At 43.0% G+C, this 20,056-nt stretch overlaps 1 protein-coding gene across 1 annotated transcript in view; it reads left to right on the forward strand.

Annotated features, from left to right (window-relative positions):
- The window catches only part of nectin1b (nectin cell adhesion molecule 1b), a 229,375-nt gene that overhangs the window by 112,884 nt on the left and 96,435 nt on the right, over window positions 1-20,056 (forward strand). The window contains exon 2 of the mRNA XM_060847081.1: window positions 16,858-17,208. Within this exon, the coding sequence (XP_060703064.1) occupies window positions 16,858-17,208 (351 nt within the window). The remainder of the gene's footprint in view (window positions 1-16,857; window positions 17,209-20,056) is intronic.

Below are 20,056 nucleotides of genomic sequence, written 5' to 3' on the forward strand. Positions count from 1 at the left end.
ACAAACTGGTTCATTAATGTCTTTCGAGGAATTGAACCTGATGTTCCATTTGACTCCAGTACAAATTAACTGATTTAATTTTCAATGACTTTTGAGTACAGGGTTGAGTAGTGAACCCTGCCTTAAATGTCAGTGTTACCCGTATCCCAGGAGCAAATTCCCAGAGGAGTGAAACCCCATCAGGAATGAAGAAAAATTCACAACATCTCTCAGAACAGGCAGGTTTCTCAACGTAGAAATGTTTTGGTGGAAGTCCGTTGTGTATCCACAAAAAAGAGTTTCCAGATGGTGGAGTGTGTTGTGGAACTTTGTAAATCTGGACAATCATCAACAATCTGTGTCTGTGCTAAAGCTCACAGCTGGGGCATGGTACCCGGTGCCAAGGAGCAGTCAGATTTGCAGACAGTGCAAAACTAGGTGGAAAGGTGGGTTAGGAGGGATACAAATGGTCTAGAGGGAGATTGATAGGTTACGTAAGTGGGTAAAAAATTGTCAAAAATGAGTATAGTGTGGGAAAATGTGTAGTTGTTCATTTGGAAAGAAGAACAAAGTATTATTGAAAAGGAGAGAAACTGCAGAAAGCTGCTTCACAGAAGGACTTGGGGGAAATTGTGCATGAAGGTCAAAAAGCTAGCATATGGGGGCAGCAGGTAATCGGGAAGGGCTAATGAAATGTTGGCCCTTATTTCAAGGGGGTTTGGTGTATAAGAGGAGGGAAGTCTTGCTGCAACTGAACAAGGTGCTGGGGAGACCACATCTGGAGTATTGTTTGGCGTTTTGGTTCCCTTATCTGAGGAAAGATATTGTTTCATTGGAGATAGGTTTGTTACAGTGATCTCTGGTGTGGAGGGATTGTCTTATAAGCAAAGGCTAAACAAATTGGGACTCTACTCACTGGAGTTCAAAAAAATGAGAGATGATCTGATTGAAACAGAGAGGATTCTTTAAGGGTCTGAGAGGATCTTTCCCCTCACGGGAGAATCTAGGACCAGAGGGCACAGGCTGGGATGAAGAAGACTTTCTTCTCTCTAAGGGTCATGAGTCTTTGGAATTCCTTGCCACAAAGAGCTGTGGGAGCAGACACCTTGTGTATATTTAGGTCTGAGATAAATCCTTGATCAATGGGAGTGGAGGGTTATGGGCAAAGTGGACGTGAGCATTGTCGGGGATCAGCCATGTTCCTGTTGAATGGTGGCCACAAGGGGGCCAAAAGGCCTACTCCTGTTGCTATTTCCTTTGGGTCAAGATTAGAGTGGTGTTAGAAAAGCACAGCAGGTCAGGCAGCATCCGAGGAGCAGGAACATCGATGTTTCAGGTATGAGCCCTTCATCTGATGAAGAGCTTTTGCCCAAATCATCAATGTTCCTGCTCCTCAGATGCTGCCTGATCTGCTGTGCTTTTCCAGCACCACTCTAATCTTGATTCTAATCCCCAGCATCTGCAGTACCCACCTCCACCTTTTTACTATGATAATAGTTCAAACTTAAGAATGTGGGAAAAATTGAAGAAACAAAATAATTTTACTTTTGTAGTTTTAGGCAGTTTGTGAGATCGACTGGGAATATTAGCACAATACTGCAGATGCTGGAAATCTGAAACACCGAATACTGGAGAAACTCAGGTCTGGCAACATCTGTCAAGAGATAAGCAGTTAACATTTCAAGTCCAATGTACCTCGTCAGATCAGTTGGAAATATTACTTGGAATTGTCCTAAAACAAAACATTGGGCCCATTTACTTAATAGCGCTGAATACCAACATGTGTGACCTGTGCACTTGGAGAATCTTCCAAATCCTTCCATTGTGTGGTTTACTGAAGGTTATACATGCAACACTGTACAAATAATCCTTTCCAGCTGATTGATCATGTTAGATAATGACCAGGTTGCACACCCTCTGCAGTGCCTTTGGTCTCCTGTTGAATCTATTCCCTATATATAACATTGCTGCAGCTTTCTCCATAGAGAGAACTTGACTGTGATTCATCTGAAAATAGTCAGTTACATCTGAGGGAGGATCATGTTCTAATTACTGTAATCCTGATGTCTGAGCTAAGGTGAGTATTTCCCTTGCATTGAATAAGATTTTTCACAACTACCTCAGAATCACCGAAGTGTTAGAGTGTAGAGGAGGCCATTTCAAAATGCACATCGTTACTTAGCGCCAATTTCCTCCTTTTCCCCACTCTCTAACATACAATATCTATCCCCATTACCAGACAGTGCCCCTCTTGAATGTCTGTGTTGAACCTGCCTCCAGGGCAGTGCAGTCCATATTCTGACTACTCACTAAGTGGAAAACGTTTATTTCTCACATTGCCCTTGTTTCCTTTGGCACATCACTTTAAATCTAAGGCTCTCTTGTTCCTCTTCGTGGCAGGAACAGCTCTTTGCTATCTACTTTGTCCAACCCCATCATTTTTTTGGAAACCTCTATCAAACCTCCCCTCAGCTTTCATCCCTCCAAAGAAACCAATCCAAACTACTTTAGATTAGATTAGATTACTTACAGTGTTACCACTGATGTTTCTCATTCCTGGTACCATTCATTTCTGCACTCTATCCAACACATTCAACATCCTTCTTGTAATGTGGCACCCACAACTGTACTCAGTACTCAGGCTGAGACCTAACAATTGTCTTAAACATACGTTTACAAACTGCCGAAAGCAGAACCTCCTAGAACACCAATCATTGGCTTCTCTGTAATCTAATAGGCTTGTAATAGGATTAAAAAGAAATTCCTTGAGTTGCATCAATCTCTTGGCTACAGTCCCAAGATGCTTTATCAATAACCTGTTGTACTGGAGCCCAGACCTGTGGCAGCATCACTATAGCTGATCACCGATTCTTCAACAGGAGTGTGGATGTTTTCCTGTCTTGTGTGTAGTCCCATGGAGTGTTGACTTTTTGAAGTCCTCAGGGTTCCACTAGTCTAAGTGCTTTGTGGTTAGTCTCAGGAACAGTGCTAACTGATTGGGATGCCACAATGGCTCACCTCACAATGAGATTCTTGCTGATGATACATTATACTCTGGACACATGATGATTTCAGTCTCTGGGGTAAAGTTTAGACCATAGACAAAAGGTGTAGGAGTAGGCCATTCAGCCCTTTGAGCCAGCACCACCATTCATTATGATCATGGCTGATCATCCACAATCAGTATCCTGTTCCTGCCTTATCCCCATAACCCTTGATTCCACTATCCTTAAGAGCTCTTTCCATCTCTTTCATGAAAGTATCCAGAGACTTGGCCTCCAGTGCCTTCTGGAGCAGAGCATTCCATACACCCACCACTCTGTGGGTGAAGAATTTCTCCTCAACTCTGTTCTAAATGGCCTACCCCTTATTTTTAAACTATGTCCCCTGGTTCTGGACTCACCCATCGGCAGAACCATGCCTCCTGCCTCCAAAGTGTCCAATCCTTTAATAATCTTATACATCTCAATCAGATACCCTCTCATCCTTCTAAACTCAAGTGTATACAAGCCTAGTCGCTCCAATCTTTCAACATATGATAGTCCCACCATTCCGGGAATTGACCTCGTGAACCTACGCTGCACTCCCTCAATAGCCAATAGTTTGTACTTATGGTCTTCCAAGTGTTCAACAGAAATGACGTTGGTCACAGATGTTCAATCCTGATTGGATGTACAGCGTAGGAATCCACATACCATGGGAAAAAGAAATGGCTGGATAACCTGAACTTGCTGATGAATGGATTCTTGACTCCCATCAAGATTACACAACAACTTCTGGCTGTGTTTTTTCTTTCAAAGGAACCAGGTGGCGCATAATGGATTAACCTGAATTAGAAACTCTGTGTTTGGATATCAGGATTCATTTTACATTATGTGCCTTTGTAAAAACTACATCTGGTTACCTTATTCAACTGAGGCACAGTCTCCAAACCCCTGCCAAGTAGCCAAGTTCAGATTTTGTACATTATTTCCAATCTTACAGCATTCTGTAAAGGCTGTCATAATAGCAGGGCTATCTAGTTTAGTTTCAGGAAACAGGAAGCCTTTTTGTTGAGTGTACCTTTTTTATTGATGAACAGTGATGGTTGAGATTGTTTGACTAGAGGAAGAGACCACGTTGTTTTCTTTTCTTGGGATTATTAACTGAAAAGGAACTTGGATTGTTTTCACTGAAAACGGGAAAGTCTTTTGTAACTTAAAAATTAAGTGTAACATATTGTTGAGCTGTCCGTTACAATATTGCTGTTTGGAAGCAGAGACTGAACCGCATCAAGAATCTTTAGAATAAAGGAAATTTTCTCTGGCAACAGTTCTCCAGTTGAACTGCAGAGTGTTGAAAAAGCTGTAAGTGCCAAGAGCAGCAGAATGGAAACATCTAGAGCCTGCGGACAGAAAGCATCTCCTCTTTTTCTTCCCTGTTGCATGAAGAGAGAAAGATAGGAAACCCCAGGAAGCTGAAAAGAAGGAACGAGCAGAAGACTAGACCAAAGTTTCCATGATCAACCATCACCGCACAGGCTAGAGAGTCTCACCATTGCGAAAATCCAAAGGATTGGAAGAGAAAATGGGATTTTCACCTTGTGATCAGGACTTTTGATCTTGGGATTTTTGTTTACCTTGTCTGTATTCTTTTACTACCCATTGTCAAGTGTTAAATCACTGGTCCTTTGTCTATCTTAATCATGATTGTGTGTTTGGGGGCTTTGAAGCGGAATAGTTTAATTTCCTTAAGTTAGAAATCCTTTCTTTGCATTGTTAAAAATCACACAACACCAGGTTAGAGTCCAACAGGTTTAATTGGAAGCACACTAGCTTTCGGAGCGACGCTCCTTCATCAGGTGAATCACCTGATGAAGGAGCGTCGCTCCGAAAGCTAATGTGCTTCCAATTAAACCTGTTGGACTCTAACCTGTGTTGTGTGATTTTTAACTTTGTACACCTCAGTCCAACACCAGCATCTCCAAATCATGAATACTTTCTTTTCATTGTTCTTGTTAAAGTTCATTTCTATTGTCACTACTACTGAAGTAACCTAGGGGTGTGTTTGCTTTTGTCCTGGATAGCAGTCAGTCTGGCAAATTTGGGTCTTTGTGGTTTTGAGATTTTTTTGTACATTTTTAAACATTTTGAGAAGACTTAGAGATGTACAGCACGGAAACAGACCATTTGGTCCAACCTGTCCATGCCGACCAGATATCCCAACCCAATCTAGTCCCACACGGCCCATATCCCTCCAAACCCTTCTCATTCATGTACCCATCCAGATGCCTTTTAAATGTTGCAATTGTACCAGCCTCCACCACTTCCTCTGGCAGCTCATTCCATACACGTACCACCCTCTGCTTGAAAACGTTGCCCCTTAGGTCTCGTTTATATCTTTCCACTCTCACCCTAAACCTATGCCCTCTAGTTCTGGATTTGGTCTATTTATCCTATCCATGCTCCTCATGATTTTATAAGCCTCTATAAGGTCACCCCTCAGCCTCCGACGCTCCAGGGAAAACAGCCCCAGCCTGTTTAGCCTCTCCCTGTAGCTCAAATCCTCCAACCCTGGCAACATCCTTGTAAATCTTTTCTGAACCCTTTCAAGTATCACAACATCTTTCCGGTAGGAAGGAGACCAGAACTGCACGCAATATTCCAACAGGGGCCTAACCAATGTCCTGTACAGCCGCAACATGACCTCCCAACTCCTGCACTCAGTACTCTGACCAATAAAGGAAAGCATACCAAACGCCTTCTTCACTGTCCTATCTACCTGCGACTCCACTTTCAAGGAGCTATGAACCTGCACTCCCAAGGTCTCTTTGTTCAGCAACACTTCCCATGACCTTACCATTAAGTGTATAAGTCCTGCTCAGATTTGCTTTCCCAAAATGCAGCACCTCGCAGTTATTTAAATTAAACTCCATCTGCCACTCCTCAGCCCATTGGCCCATCTGGTCAAGATCCTTTTGTAATCTGAGGTAATCTTCTTCGCTGTCCACTACACCTTCAATTTTGGTGTCATCTGCAAATTTACTAACTATACCTGTTATGCTCACATCCAAATCATTTATGTAAATGATAAAAAGTAGAGGACCCAGCACCGATCCTTGTGGCACTCCACTGGTCACAGGCCTCCAGTCTGAAAAATAACCCTCCACCACCACCCTCTGTCTTCTGCCTTTGAGCCAGTTCTGTATCTAAATGGCTAGTTCTCCCTGTATTCCATGAGACCTAACCTTGCTAACCAGTCTCCCATGGGGAACCTTGTCGAACACCTTACTGAAGTCCATATAGATCACATGTACTGCTCTGCCCTCATCAATCTTCTTTGTTACTTCTTCAAAATACTCAATCAAGTTTGTGAGACATGATTTCCCACACACAAAGCCATGTTGACTATCCCTAATCAGTCCTTGCCTTTTCAAATACATGTACATCCTGTCCCTCAGGATTCTCTCCAACAACTTGCCCACCACTGAGGTCAGGCTCACCGGTCTATAGTTCCCTGGCTTGTCCCTACCACCGTTCTTAAACAGTAGCACCACGTTAGCCACTTTCAGTCTTCCGGCACCTCACCTGTGACTATCGATGATACAAATATCTCAGTTGTCCAGTTGATTTATGTCAGATCTTCCACCTTGGGACCCTGCAACCACATGGGATTCGTGTGGATTTCACCAGTTTCCTCATTTCCCCTCCCCCACCTTATTCCAGCCCCAAGCCTCCAACTCGGCACCGCCCTCCTGACCTATCCATCATCTTTCCCAACTATCCTCCACCCTCCTCTCTGACGTATCACCTTGTCCCCACCTTCATCCACCTATCATACTCTCAGCTACCTTCCCCCAACCCAATCCCCTCCCATTAATCTTTTGCAAACCGCCACAACCACAACCACCCCCCCACCCCCTCCCCACAACCCCTCCACCCCCCCCGAACAAGCCTCAATCCTGCTGAAGGGCTTATGCCCAAAACATTGATTCCCGTGCTCCTTGAATGATGCCTAACCTGCTGTGCTTTTCCAGCACCACATTCTCAACTTTGGTCTCCAGTGTCTGCAGTCCTTACTTTCTCCTATCATTAAGAAGAAAATTATTTCAGAATGACGATGATCTTGGATAAATCCTCAAAAAGCTGCAAGATCGTTTTTACTTTTCTAACCTAATCTTCAGCCTGTCCCCATAGCCCTGAAATGTCCCAGTGTCCCAGTGCAGGCAATGGTTCTGTGGAGAATATTCACCATTCTTTTCCTCATGGGTATTGACTTTGAGTGTCTAACAGTGTCTGACCTTGCCCCATTGCATCGATGCACTTTCCACCCCTCCCCTGCCTAGCTTAAGGTATGATGTGCAGGAGCTGGTGTTGGACTGGGATGGGTGAAGTTAAAAATCTCACAATGCCAGGTTTATTTGGAAACACTAGCTTAAGCTACTACTGAGACTAGTCAATTCAGCCACCGTTCATCTCCCCTGAGCTCACTCAGTACAGAGTACATTACACACTCACAACTGCAGGTGAATTATTTGGTGGCTGATGCTTTTAACCCACTTGTAAATACAATCCTGAGTTAATTTGTGTCTTATTTGATTATCCAAGTCCACTTTATAACTAGAAAGCCACAGAAAGTGAGTTTTTTCAGAGGCCTGATGGGAAACGAGAAAGTGAATTTTTAAATTTGCTGACGGTATTCTGTCAGAACACGACTGAGAGTGGGGGCCTGACCGAGTGGGACGGAGTTAATTGTAGTTAAAGTTAATTGTCAGTGTAAGAAATCGGAACAGGAGTAACTCATTCCACTACTCGAGTCTGTGCTGTTATTTGATAACAGGATGGTCTCTCACCTTCCGCCCCTCACCATCACCATCCCCATTTACAACCTGTTTAATGATGTGTTTTCAGTTGAGTATACTTTGTAAATTGGGACACTCCCCAAAGATCACTGTCTCCATATTTAACATAATTTTAACGTAGTTACGGAGTACGTTCGTTCTATTTTAAACCCAAAATCGCACTTCCTGTCTGGAGTTGCTTGCTTGCTGATTGAAACCACACCCTCCTCACATGCATACCCCTCACCTCCCTCTGCTGCCTCCCCTCCCTCACTCTCCCTTACCTCCCTCAGCTGTCTCCTCTCCCTCACTCTCCCTCACCTCCCTACTCTGCCTCTCCCTCACTCCCCCTCACCTCCCTCTGCTGTCTCCTCTTCCTCTGCTGTCTCCTCTCCTACACTCCCCCTCACCTCCCTCTCCCTCACTCCCCCTCACCTCCCTCCTCTGCCTCTCCCTCACTCCCCCTCACCTCCCTCCTCTGTCTTTCCCTCACTCCCCCTCACCTCCCTCCTCTGCCTATCCCTCACTCCCCCTCACCTCTCTCCTCTGTCTTTCCCTCACTCCCCCTCACCTCCCTCCTCTGTCTTTCCCTCACTCCCCCTCACCTCCCTCCTCTGCCTTTCCCTCACTCCCTCTCACCTCCCTACTCTGCCACTCCTGCACTCCCCCTCACCTCCCTACTCTGCCTCTCCCTCACTCCCCCTCATGTCCCTATTCTCCTCTCCCTCACTCCCCCTCACCTCCCTCCTCTGCCTTTCCCTCCCTCACCTCCCTACTCTGCTTCTCCCTCACTCCCTCTCACCTCCCTACTCTGCTTCTCCCTCACTCCCTCTCACCTCCCTACTCTGCTTCTCCCTCACTCCCTCTCACCTCCCTACTCTGCTTCTCCCTCACTCCCCCTCACCTCCATATGCTGTCTCTCCCTCACTTGCCTCTCCCTCGCCTCCCTACTCTGCCTTCCACTCGCTCTCCCCATCACTTCCCTTTCTCTAACCCAGGCCCCCCCCCCACCCCTTCCCCCTGTAACACTGTGCTCCCTTTGTGCTAGACTCTCTAGCCTGAGTGAGAAGCCTGTCATCTTCTCTAGAGCTCTAAGCGTTTTACAATATCGCCGTCAGTGATGTTAGTGGTTGTTTCTTGAGGTGTGATTTGTTTTCTGGAGGTAAATAGTGTTTACCTCACAGCAATATTGGGAATATCGCTTTAGTAAAGAGTGAGCTGGTGTCAATGTGAGAAACTATACTCTGACTCCTGTGAACTCCATGGTATGTATTTCTACTGAAGCAGAGAACTAACTAACAGGCATGGATCTAATTGTTTCTCAGCTCTTCACCATTTAATGATTTATTGAGGGTTTATTTTTTTTAAACTTCTCTAATTCATGAGCAAGGTTCTTGAGACAACCCATTAAGGGGAGGGGGGGAGTATCAGTCCCCCTTTATGTGTCCTGGCAAAGACTCTCTGTTTCCAAGGGAGAAGGAAGCCTGCTTTCCTCTTGTTGCTGCAACAGAACATCTTGTCAGTCTGCTTTCTGTTACAGCCTGCTGCATTGCAACATCTTCTGCATAATTAAGTTGTAAATTGTTCATGTGTGAACAATGATAAAAGATTGGGAAGAAAATAGCCCCATTGTCTTATTAACCCTGAAAGGAACAATCCGAAAACAATTCCCAGCAAGTGATGTTGACATGAAACCAACATTAAAGAAATCAAAGGACAACATGAAAAGCAAAACCCCAATCCTGTCTGGAGGAGACCATGATTTGGAGATGCCGGTGTTGGACTGGGGTGTACAAAGTTAAAAATCACACAGCACCAGGTTATAGTCCAACAGGTTTAATTGGAAGCACACTAGCTTTCGGAGCGACGCTCCTTCATCAGGGGACCAGTATGCCACACTGTGCCAGTTATCATCATTTAGAAGTTTATTGATCAGCTATCGAATGAAGAATCCTCTCAATTCAGCCAGATACCTGTAGCTGTAATTGTAAACTGGGAGCCCATTGCAAGCTGTCATCAAGATAACACGTAATCTCTGGTTCAACCTAAATACAGTTTATAGAAACTTCTCTGAATCCTGAATTCTTTTTAAGTTTAGTCGGTACATTTGCAATGTCTCTTTACGATGACATCACTAGGAATGGAGAACAGCGTACTTTTAGCCCCAGTCTGATGATGACTTTTCACTTACTCTGAAACACTGAGAAAATAAATTCCCAGTTTCTTCCTGGGAATGTTTACTGCTTTTCTTCCTGACTCTGACTTTGAACATCAGCCGATCAATTAACCTACCCAATGTCCTCAAGCATGGACTTCCAATGGACCCTGGAGGATGTTAAAGCATCAGTGCATCTTCCTCATAAAACACAAACCTCAGTCACCGCGGCAATACATGTCCGTGACTCAAATACTAAGGCAAGCTGCCTTGATTGAGCATAGCCACCTACAAGCACATAACCACAAGTCTAACCTCTCACCAAAGCCTGTCATTTTTGAAAGTCTCTTGCAGCATTTTTTTTTGTAAAGTGGTGATTATGTTTATATCCTCTTATCGCGAATGATTTTCTTTGACAACATAATACAACAATAACATCAGAGGTCTGAAATCTTGGTTTGTTAATAAATAGAAATTGACTCTGTTTTTCAGAGCCAGAAATTGATTCCTGTATTTTTCTGCTTCATAGAAAAATGTTGGACTGGAGCAAGCAGCTTTATTACCATAATGCTGCGGGAGAGTATGAATTGGGAATGTTTCAGGGGAAGCACAGAATGCAGGAGTGTGTGTGTGCTCAATACAGACGATTCCCTTGAGCTGAGATACCTGTGCTCATGATCTACAGTTTAATTTGGGTGATTTAATGTGAAGGCTCCAGAGTACATGAAACTGGATTCACCCACACACCCACAACTAAAATTTGACAAAATTGAGCTTCAAGAAGAATCCTTTCTGTGTGAAGTATGGACGGAGTGGAATGGGAGCTGTGTCCTTCTGACCAGTCTCACTGTTAATGCTGTTCAGTGCCTTTGAAATCCTTTCACAAATTCAGTGATCAACCAATTAAAGACACAATGATCAGTTTAATTTTTCATCTGAAGCAGGATGTAGTTGGTCACCATTATTTTGTTTTTCTTGACCATTGCCTTGTCTGAGTTACAGGAAAGTGGAATCTTGAACAAAGATTTTGATGGTTTTATGAAATTCGTGCACGATCTTTCCTTTACCATTCTGATTTGGTCACACCACTCAATGTCTTCTATGTCATTGATATCCTTATTTTTTAAAATGTTAATTTACTCCAAAGTTTTGAATCAGTGTTCTCAATCAAGCTCTGAACCTGCAATTAATGAAGTCATGGCCAATGTAGAACCCATTAAAGTAGTGAGCACTGCTGCCTCACAGCGCCTGTAGACCCGGGTTCAATTCCCGACTCAGGCGACTGACTGTGTGGAGTTTGCACGTTCTCCCCGTGTCTGCGTGGGTTTCCTCCGGGTGCTCCGGTTTCCTCCCACAGTCCAAAGATGTGCGGGTTAGGTGAATTGGCCAAGCTAAATTGCCCGTAGTGTTAGGTAAGGGGTAAATGTAGGGGTATGGGTGGGTTGCGCTTCGGCGGGTCGGTGTGGACTTGTTGGGCCGAAGGGCCTGTTTCCACACTGTAAGTCTAATCAAACAGAGGGAATCCTCAACCACGTGGTAAGACCTGGATAATAATCCAACTTGGACAGATTAGTAGCAGGTAACATTCACGCCAAATGAGTCCTAGACAAGAATCATCTCCAACAAGAGAGAATTGAATCATTGACCCTTGATGTTCCATGGCATTACCATCACTGAATCCCCACCATCAACATCCTGGGGGTTACCGTTGACCAGAAACTTAGCTGGACTAGCCGTACTCAGTAACACAGTGGCTACAAGAGCAGGTCAGAAGCTAAGAATCCTGCAGCAAGTAACTCACCTCCTGACTCCCCAAAGCCTGTCCACCATCTACCGTTTGGAGTGTGATGGAATATTCCCCACTTGCTAGGATGGGTGCAGCTCCAACAACACTCAAGAAGCTTGACATCATCCAGGATAAAGCAGTCTGCCTGATTGGCATCACACGTACCACCTTCAACCCATACAGTTGTACCAGTGTGCACCACCTCCAGTTTGTTTGATTTTTTTTTGTATCACGTACCAAATACAATGAAACGTGTTTTGCGTGCTGTACAGATGGTTCGTACCATACAAAGTACATCAGGGTAGCAGAACAGAGAGCAGAGTATGGTGTTGCAGCCACTGAGAAGGTACAGAGAGCGCGAGAGATCAGAATTAACCTTTGAGAGGTTTGTTCAAAAGAAAACAGCAGGGAAGAAGCTGTTCTTGAATCTGTTCTTAAGTGTATACAAGCTTTTATATCTTCTACCTGATGGAAGAGAGCATAGCCAGGGTACATAGGATCTTTGATTTTATTGGTTGCTTTCCCAAGTCATTGGAAAGAAGGCTGGTTTTTGTGATGGACTGGGCTGTGTTCACAACTGTGTGTAGTTTCTCACAGTTTTGGGAAGAGCATTTACCAAAACATGCTGTGATGTATCCAGACAGGATGCTTTCCATGGCGCATCAAGAAAAATTAATGAGTCATTGTGGACAGGCTGAATTTCCTTAGCCACCTGAGGAAGTAGAGATGTTGTTGTGCTTTCTTGACTGCCTCATCGACATGTGTGGACCAGGACAGATTGTTGGTGATCATCACTCCCAGGAACCTGACAGTCACAACCAACTCCCCCTCATCCCCATTGAGGCAGACAGGGACGTGCCCTCTACTCCATTTCCTGAAGTCAGCTCCTTCATTTTGCTGACATTGATTGGTGTCTTTGCACCATGCCACTAATCACCTTCCCCCCCCCCGCCACACCTATGTCATGTGTGTGTGTAGGTGTCAGACACAGTGAAAGACACAAGTGAAACACCCAAGTGGCCAGTGACAAGTTGTGCCCTTCACATCAAAGGGCAACGCTGTGTGAACTAATCTCTTTATTCTGTCTCATCGTTGTTTGAGATCCAACCTACAATGTTGACGACGTCAGCAAACTTGTAAATGCAGTTGGGGTGGAATTTGGCGCCGCAGTCATGAATGTGTAGGGAGTATAGTAAGGGGCTGAGGACACAGCCTTCCTGGGGCACCAGTGTTGAGGATTATGGTGGAGGAAGTCTTGTCTATCCTTTCTGATTGTGATCTATAGGTCAGGAAATTGATGATCAAGTTACAGAGCAGGGAGCTGAGACCTAGGCCTCAAGAATTTAGAGATGAGTTTTTTTTTAACAAGATGCAGAGCAACAACTCACCAGGTTCTTTCATTAGCGCCTTCCAAATGCGTGACTTCCAGTGCCTGGAAGGGCACAGACATGCTTCCAAACTGGATACCATCCTGACCTGAAGCGATGTCGCTGTTCCTTCCTTGGTGCTGGGTAAAGATCCAGGAGCATCTATATCACATGGATTGCAACTCAGCAACACCTCCCTGGGAAAAGTTAGGGATACTCACATCCCCGAAACAAATGGAAAAGTAACAACTAGGAGGATTGATTCGAAAACAATATGCGTACTGATCAACAGGAAAGGACATGGTGGGCCAATAAACATTAAAAACACAGAAGGTGCAAATCTGTCACTGTAGGGCTGTGGTTATTGTAATGAGGCAGATTCTAATCTCAGTAACTGCAGAGTTGGGGTTTATTAATACTTCTATACATTTAAGAATTCTCAGCATTTCAGAGAAAGCAAGGAATACATTTGCAGAACTGCAGGTGAGCGTGACTATTAACAGAACTGCACGTGTGCAGATCTATCATACCTTGTCCGAATCCCTATAAACTAATTTCAGACTGTAAAATTAGCCCAGCTTGCACAGTCTATCCATGTAACTTCTGAAAAATTGCTATTTTACTCAGTAATTGGTTTAATACGTTTAGGAATTCAGGCCCAGCAATGAGAGGTATTCCTACTGTGCGCCGTTATAAGGGAACTCTTGGCATGAAAAATAATGAATAATTATCTGGAAACATGGAGAAAACAGCCACACAGCTCCAAGAATTGATTAATTTTGTCTTGTGAGCATACATTGTTGATCTGAGTATTTCATTACTGGACTCCAAGGCAGGCTGAGGGCTAATTAATGTGATATACCTCCAGGGGCTTGTTGTATATAAACACAAAGGTTGATTTTCATGGCATAACCCTGATTTGTGTACAGTGTAGCTTTTGGATCAGAAGGGCTTTTGCCTGAAACGTCAATTTCGCTGCACCTTGGATGCTGCCTGAACTGCTGTGCTCTTCCAGCACCACTAATCCAGTAATCTACTTGGAATCATTTAGATCTTTCTGACAAAATCACAAACCTGTCACAGGCAGCAGCTATGCACAATTTAAAATGTTAAAAAGGACAAGATTCACACTACACACGATCTGCTTTGGTTTCGCGTCCAAGTTGCTGCACCTCTGGGTATTCACAGCAACGGGGAATCTTGGTAAAAGTTGATCAGCTATGTTAAACAAACAGAACTGTGCAGAGTGATTGTAATAGTGTTGAATAATGAATTGTAATAGTCCATCATTGTATAATTAGTTGTAATCAGTATTCAGTGATTAATAATCTGCTGCTGAAATGATTCAGAGTGCTGTAAATAACAAGGATAATCAATAGGAGAAAAGTTCTTTGTGTTTCTGGTCATTTGGATTTTTCAGGCTGGTTGAAAGGGAATCTGGAGCAATGTTGCTGGAACCTGTTCTAATCATCAGTTGTTTAATTCACCAGGTATATGTGCTCGCCATAGAAATGGATGTCAATGCCCAGGCCTGAACGTAGCGCTGTATATTGGGCAGCAGCTGTAGTGGCATTTAAACAAAATGGTTTCAGGCTCATTGCTGAATTGGAAATAATTGCACACTTGTTGTCTGTCTGACTACTGCCTGTCGTCACAGCAATGGATGAAACATACAGTTAACATGTTGGACTGTGTGTGCTCCCACTCATGGCTCTCCCTCAAACTGGTGTGAAGCGTTATGGATCATATTTTGTAAGATGCTTGTTTGAAGATGGTGTTATGAGACCAGCTATGGTCACAGCTGGGCAACTCAGACAGTAAAACAGCTTGATAGATTCTTTTTGGTTTTTGTAACAAGGTATACTGAAATACAGGCACACAGTGCTGCAGATTTTGGCTTAATTGTGCAAAGAATTTGATAAAATAGAATAAAGTAAATTATTTAAATCTAAAACAATTTGAATGATTTTGAAACGCAGTAAACATAAAATCCCATCTATGCTAGCACCATCATGTTATAGAACTCAGACACCAGAGAGACGTCACTCCTCTATGAGAGCTGTCAGTTTAATTTAAGTATTTTTTCCAATTCTCGATCTTGAGAGTCTGGTAGCCCTTTCCTTGATTAGTCACTTAACTGATTATAGACTTTCTCCATTTCAAAACACTCTTCAGGATTCAAGACAAACACTTCCTCTCTGGAGCTTTCTAACTAGAACTGTTACACTGTGTAATGTTCTCCTAGCTTTTCTGAATAACTTTCTCTAGGAGAAACTGCTTGATAGATCTAACTTCAACCAATATTTCTGCAAACCAAAAATAACAGCTTTCTAATCTATGGGCTCTTACCCAAACACAGCAAGAATCCTGATCCTTTTAAACTAAAATAAGGGAATATTCCTCAACATTTTTTTTTGCCTTAAAACTCTCCCATCACAACCCAATTCACATCACCACCCCAAGAACTCCTTCACTCACACATGCTTAAACAGGGGCTCAGTGTTGCCATGGTGATATTGTCACTGACTAGTAATCCAAAGATCCAGGTCATGTACCGGAACCTGGATTTGAATCCTGCCATCACAGGGAGTGGAACTCGAACCTAATAAAAGTCTGTATTGAGAGTCTAATGATGACCGTATCAATTGTTGTTTTTTTTTATTCACTAATGACTTTTAGCGAAGGAAATCTTCCAATCTTAACCAGTTCGGCCTACAGCAATAAGCTGACTATCAATAAAAATCCTAGCCGGTGATGTCTATGTCCTTTGAATGAATGGGGGATAAAAAGGCTCCTGAAATACTTACAAGTTAGTCTTTAAATCCCCTTTTTTATTGTTAAATTCTCTTGTGGGTAATGAGTCACCCTCCAATAATGAAATTAAAATGTGTGTGTGTGTTATTTTTATCTGTAATATAATTTTCCGTTGCAAGTAGCTTGATGGGCGACACTGTCGTTTCGTCTCTGTGAAGATACGATGTTCAAATCCTATCCTAGGAATAGGACTGCATTATGCAGGCTGAGACATCTGAGCAGTATCTCAAGGAATGTACCACTCTCTGAGAAGCTAGCCTTTGTCTGAACCAGCTGTCAGCCAGCACAAGTAGACACAAAAGATACCATGACACTTTTGAAGAGGAACAACTGGATTTTCCTAGTGCCTTAGCCAGTGTTTGTTCTTCAACATATTGTCTAGCTATCACCATTGTCAACAGCTAACCCAAGAATGCAACTTTAAAAAAAGAGTTTTGTGATTTACACATGAAAGAAGTGAAACTATCACTGTATTCTAACAGATGAAAGGCTTAACAGACAATCAGTTTTTCAGTGTATAATTTCAGTTACATCACACTGTAAATTTTTGCTATAAATTCTGTTAGGATTGAGCCCTCCACTACCACCTGATGAAGGAGCGTCGCTCCGAAAGCTAGTGTGCTTCCAATTAAACCTGTTGGACTATAACCTGGTGTTGTGTGATTTTTAACTTTTTTCAACCAACACCACCAAAAAACAGAATACTTGAACCTGTGGTTTCTATTGATGAGATTTGATTGGTTAAAGCTAGGTTGCAAAGTGAAATCGTAGCATGTTATTGGCTGGGAAGTACTCTGGGCATCGCAGGAGTGTTAAAGGTACTAAACCAGATACAAGTTCTTTCTTTTAAATTGCTACAATATTTTAAGTGACTGTATGTTTGTGATATCTTTGATTATATAATTGACCAGTTTGTAATAAGATCACGTTGTTGTAGTTTTTCAGGCCCAGACGGTGATTGTGGACGACAGTGTGTCTGGATTTATTGGAACCAATGTGACTTTGAGCTGCACCTTCACAAACAACAATCCCAACATCAAAATCACTCAAGTCACATGGCAAAAGGCAACCAATGGGTCGAAGCAGAATATTGCCATTTTTCATCCAACTATGGGGGTCTCTGTCTTGCCTCCCCACAAAGGCAGGGTGTCTTTTAAGAAGCCATCACTGGATGATGCAACAATCCAGTTGTTTAACTTAGAGCTGTCAGATGAAGGTGTCTACATCTGTGAGTTTGCAACCTTTCCGACAGGAAATCGAGAGAGCCAGGTTAATCTCACAGTTTTTGGTAAGTGTTTATTTAAATCAGATACTCTGTAAATAATGTTCTATCTGGTGTTTACAGTGTGTGAGGGGTACTGCCCTTAGTAATCCTGAAATCTTAACTAATAATCCAGGCGTTGAGTTGAAGTCTTATCTGTTTGTTGGAGCTATTTGAATTCAGTTTATAAAAGAAAGTCTGGAATAAAAATCAGTAAAACTGAGCACAAGATTCGTTTGATGTAAACGCCAAATAGGAAAACCCATGGGCCTCCTTAACAGGGCCACGTGGTTCCAGTTCTGCACCCATATGGTTACTCCTTAACAGGTCCACGTGGTTCCAGTTCTGCACCCATATGGTTACTCCTTAACAGGGCCACGTGGTTCCAGTTCTGCACCCATATGGTTACTCCTTAACAGGTCCACGTGGTTCCAGTTCTGCACCCGTATGGTTACTCCTTAACAGGTCCACGTGGTTCCAGTTCTGCACCCATATGGTTACTCCTTAACAGGTCCACGTGGTTCCAGTTCTGCACCCATATGGTTACTCCTTAACAGGTCCACGTGGTTCCAGTTCTGCACCCATATGGTTACTCCTTAACAGGTCCACGTGGTTCCAGTTCTGCACCCATATGGTTACTCCGTAACAGTCCTCTGTTGAAAATATTGAGTTTTCCCTTGGAATGGAGAGTTAAGTAAACACTGAGTCCCACCCTCTCAACAACATCAGTTCAAGCAAAATACTGAAGTACTTGCTCTGACTGCAACATGAAAGTGTCCTCACATCCCCCAAATCATGTTGTTGGCCTACAGTGCAACTTCCACACAGCATCCACAAACATATGTCTTTATCAACACAAGGATGTATTACTGGGATTTGCTCTGTATGCTGAGCACAGAAACATTGTTTGACCAACACCATTCATGCCAGTGCTTATGCTGCACTTGAGTTTCTCCCATCCCTCTTCATCAAACCTCAGCCTGCACCCAGGAAGACCCAGTAACAGTAAAGAAATAAGGAGTAAATCATCTGTTTTGTAAAGTCGATTGAGGGGTCAATACAGTTTCCCTGCTCCTCTTTGAAATAGTGCAATAGAATCTTTGAAGGCCATAAATTGTCCAAATCCACAAGAAAGGTCTCAGCTTAACATCTCTTCTGTAAGGGGGCCTCACAATGTGATCAGAACTACACTGTAGTGCCTGTTTTGATTGCTGTACTCAACTCCTAGATTAAAACTTCAATCCTCAACTTCAGCTTCCAAGCTCAGAGTGCTACCTACATAGCCAGGACAGACACTGGGAGACTGTTTCAGATCCTTCTATTCTATTCCTTCCATTCCTTCCTCGTGTATTTCTTCTAACCTGTCGTTAAATATGTTTACACTAGCTGACCATCTGAACCAGTTCCATATTCTTGCCGTTCTTTGGGTTCCCGAATTTCTGATTGGAAAAACAGTCACTAATAAATTCATGTTCCAACAGCTGGCCTGAGCTCCTTTCTAGCTTGCCTTCACCAAATATGATCATTTCAGACTCCTTATTTTGACCTGAGATGTTGTTAATGAAAATTAGATTTAGTAATGAGCTGTGTACAATGATCTGACCTGAGTTAAGTGACTCTGAATAAATACAGAGCTTGAGCACTGAGGAGAAATATAACTTACTGTTGGTTAGATTTTATGAAAAGTTAAGTATTTGTAAAATATTCAATATTTAATTGAAGCCAATTAACACCAAATAAGGCGGCAATTATTGACAGTTCCAGAATCATTTCTCTCACACTGCAGTAATCCAGGATAGTATCATCTATAATTGTTGCAAAATACTATGAACATTTTGCAGATGAGACAGCAGTCATGGAGACGGGGGAAAGTTGGGATGACCCTTTCATAAGAACATTTGCCTTTCAGGCAATCTTTCTAATGAAACTGAAGCATGCTGATAGTTATTACACCCGTAACTATCTAATAACCATGTGTCACATCATTGTGGGAGTTGCTGACAAATGTAAATAGCCAAAGTGAATTGAAACATTGATATTAACGAGTAACCATCAAGGACATGCACGCTGATGGTCTAGCTGAGTGTGTGTATTGATCTTTAGAGGTGCGCTAAATAATGACAATAAAATTTACAATGATTGTTGAAATAACACTGAACCTTTCTGAAACAGTCTCCCAGTGTCTGTCCTGGCTATGTAGGTAGCACTCTGAGCTTGGAAGCTGAAGTTGAAGATTGAACCCTGAGTCTGGGAGTTGAGTACAGCAATCAAAACAGACACTACAGTGTAGTTCTGACCACATTGTGAGGCCCCTTTACAGATGAGATGTTAAGCTGAGACCTTTCTTGTGAATTTGGACAATTTATGGCCTTCAAAGGCCAAAGGTTCTATTGCACTATTTCAAAGAGGAGCAGGGAAAATGTATTGACCCCTCAATCGACATTACAAAACAGATGATTTACTCTTTATTTCTTTACTGTTTACTGGGTCTTCCTGGGTGCGGGCTGCTTATTATCTTCTACAAGTAGCTACACTATTTGCTGTAAATTATTATGGGTAAGTGCTTTATGAGTGCAGGTCATTCTTTTATAACATTGAACTAACTGCACAAAGGCCGGTAACTCTTCACCAAGTTGCTAGTTATTTATTTGTGCACAGTACAGCAGCTGTAGCCAGTCCCTGAACTGCCCCTCAACAGTCCCCTGTTTCCTGACTGGACCAGGTTAACAACCTTGTAGCCAATGAGGTCTGCTGCTTCGAATCACTGTAAATACAGGCTGGAAATGTTGTATCCGAACTCCTGGTATACAACAGTTTTAACCAATTGAACAGCCGTGTAATCCTGCTATGAGATGATTGTCTCAGCGTCTCACTT

This window comes from Hemiscyllium ocellatum, chromosome 29, assembly GCF_020745735.1.
Source record: "Hemiscyllium ocellatum isolate sHemOce1 chromosome 29, sHemOce1.pat.X.cur, whole genome shotgun sequence".
NCBI lineage: Eukaryota > Metazoa > Chordata > Chondrichthyes > Orectolobiformes > Hemiscylliidae > Hemiscyllium > Hemiscyllium ocellatum.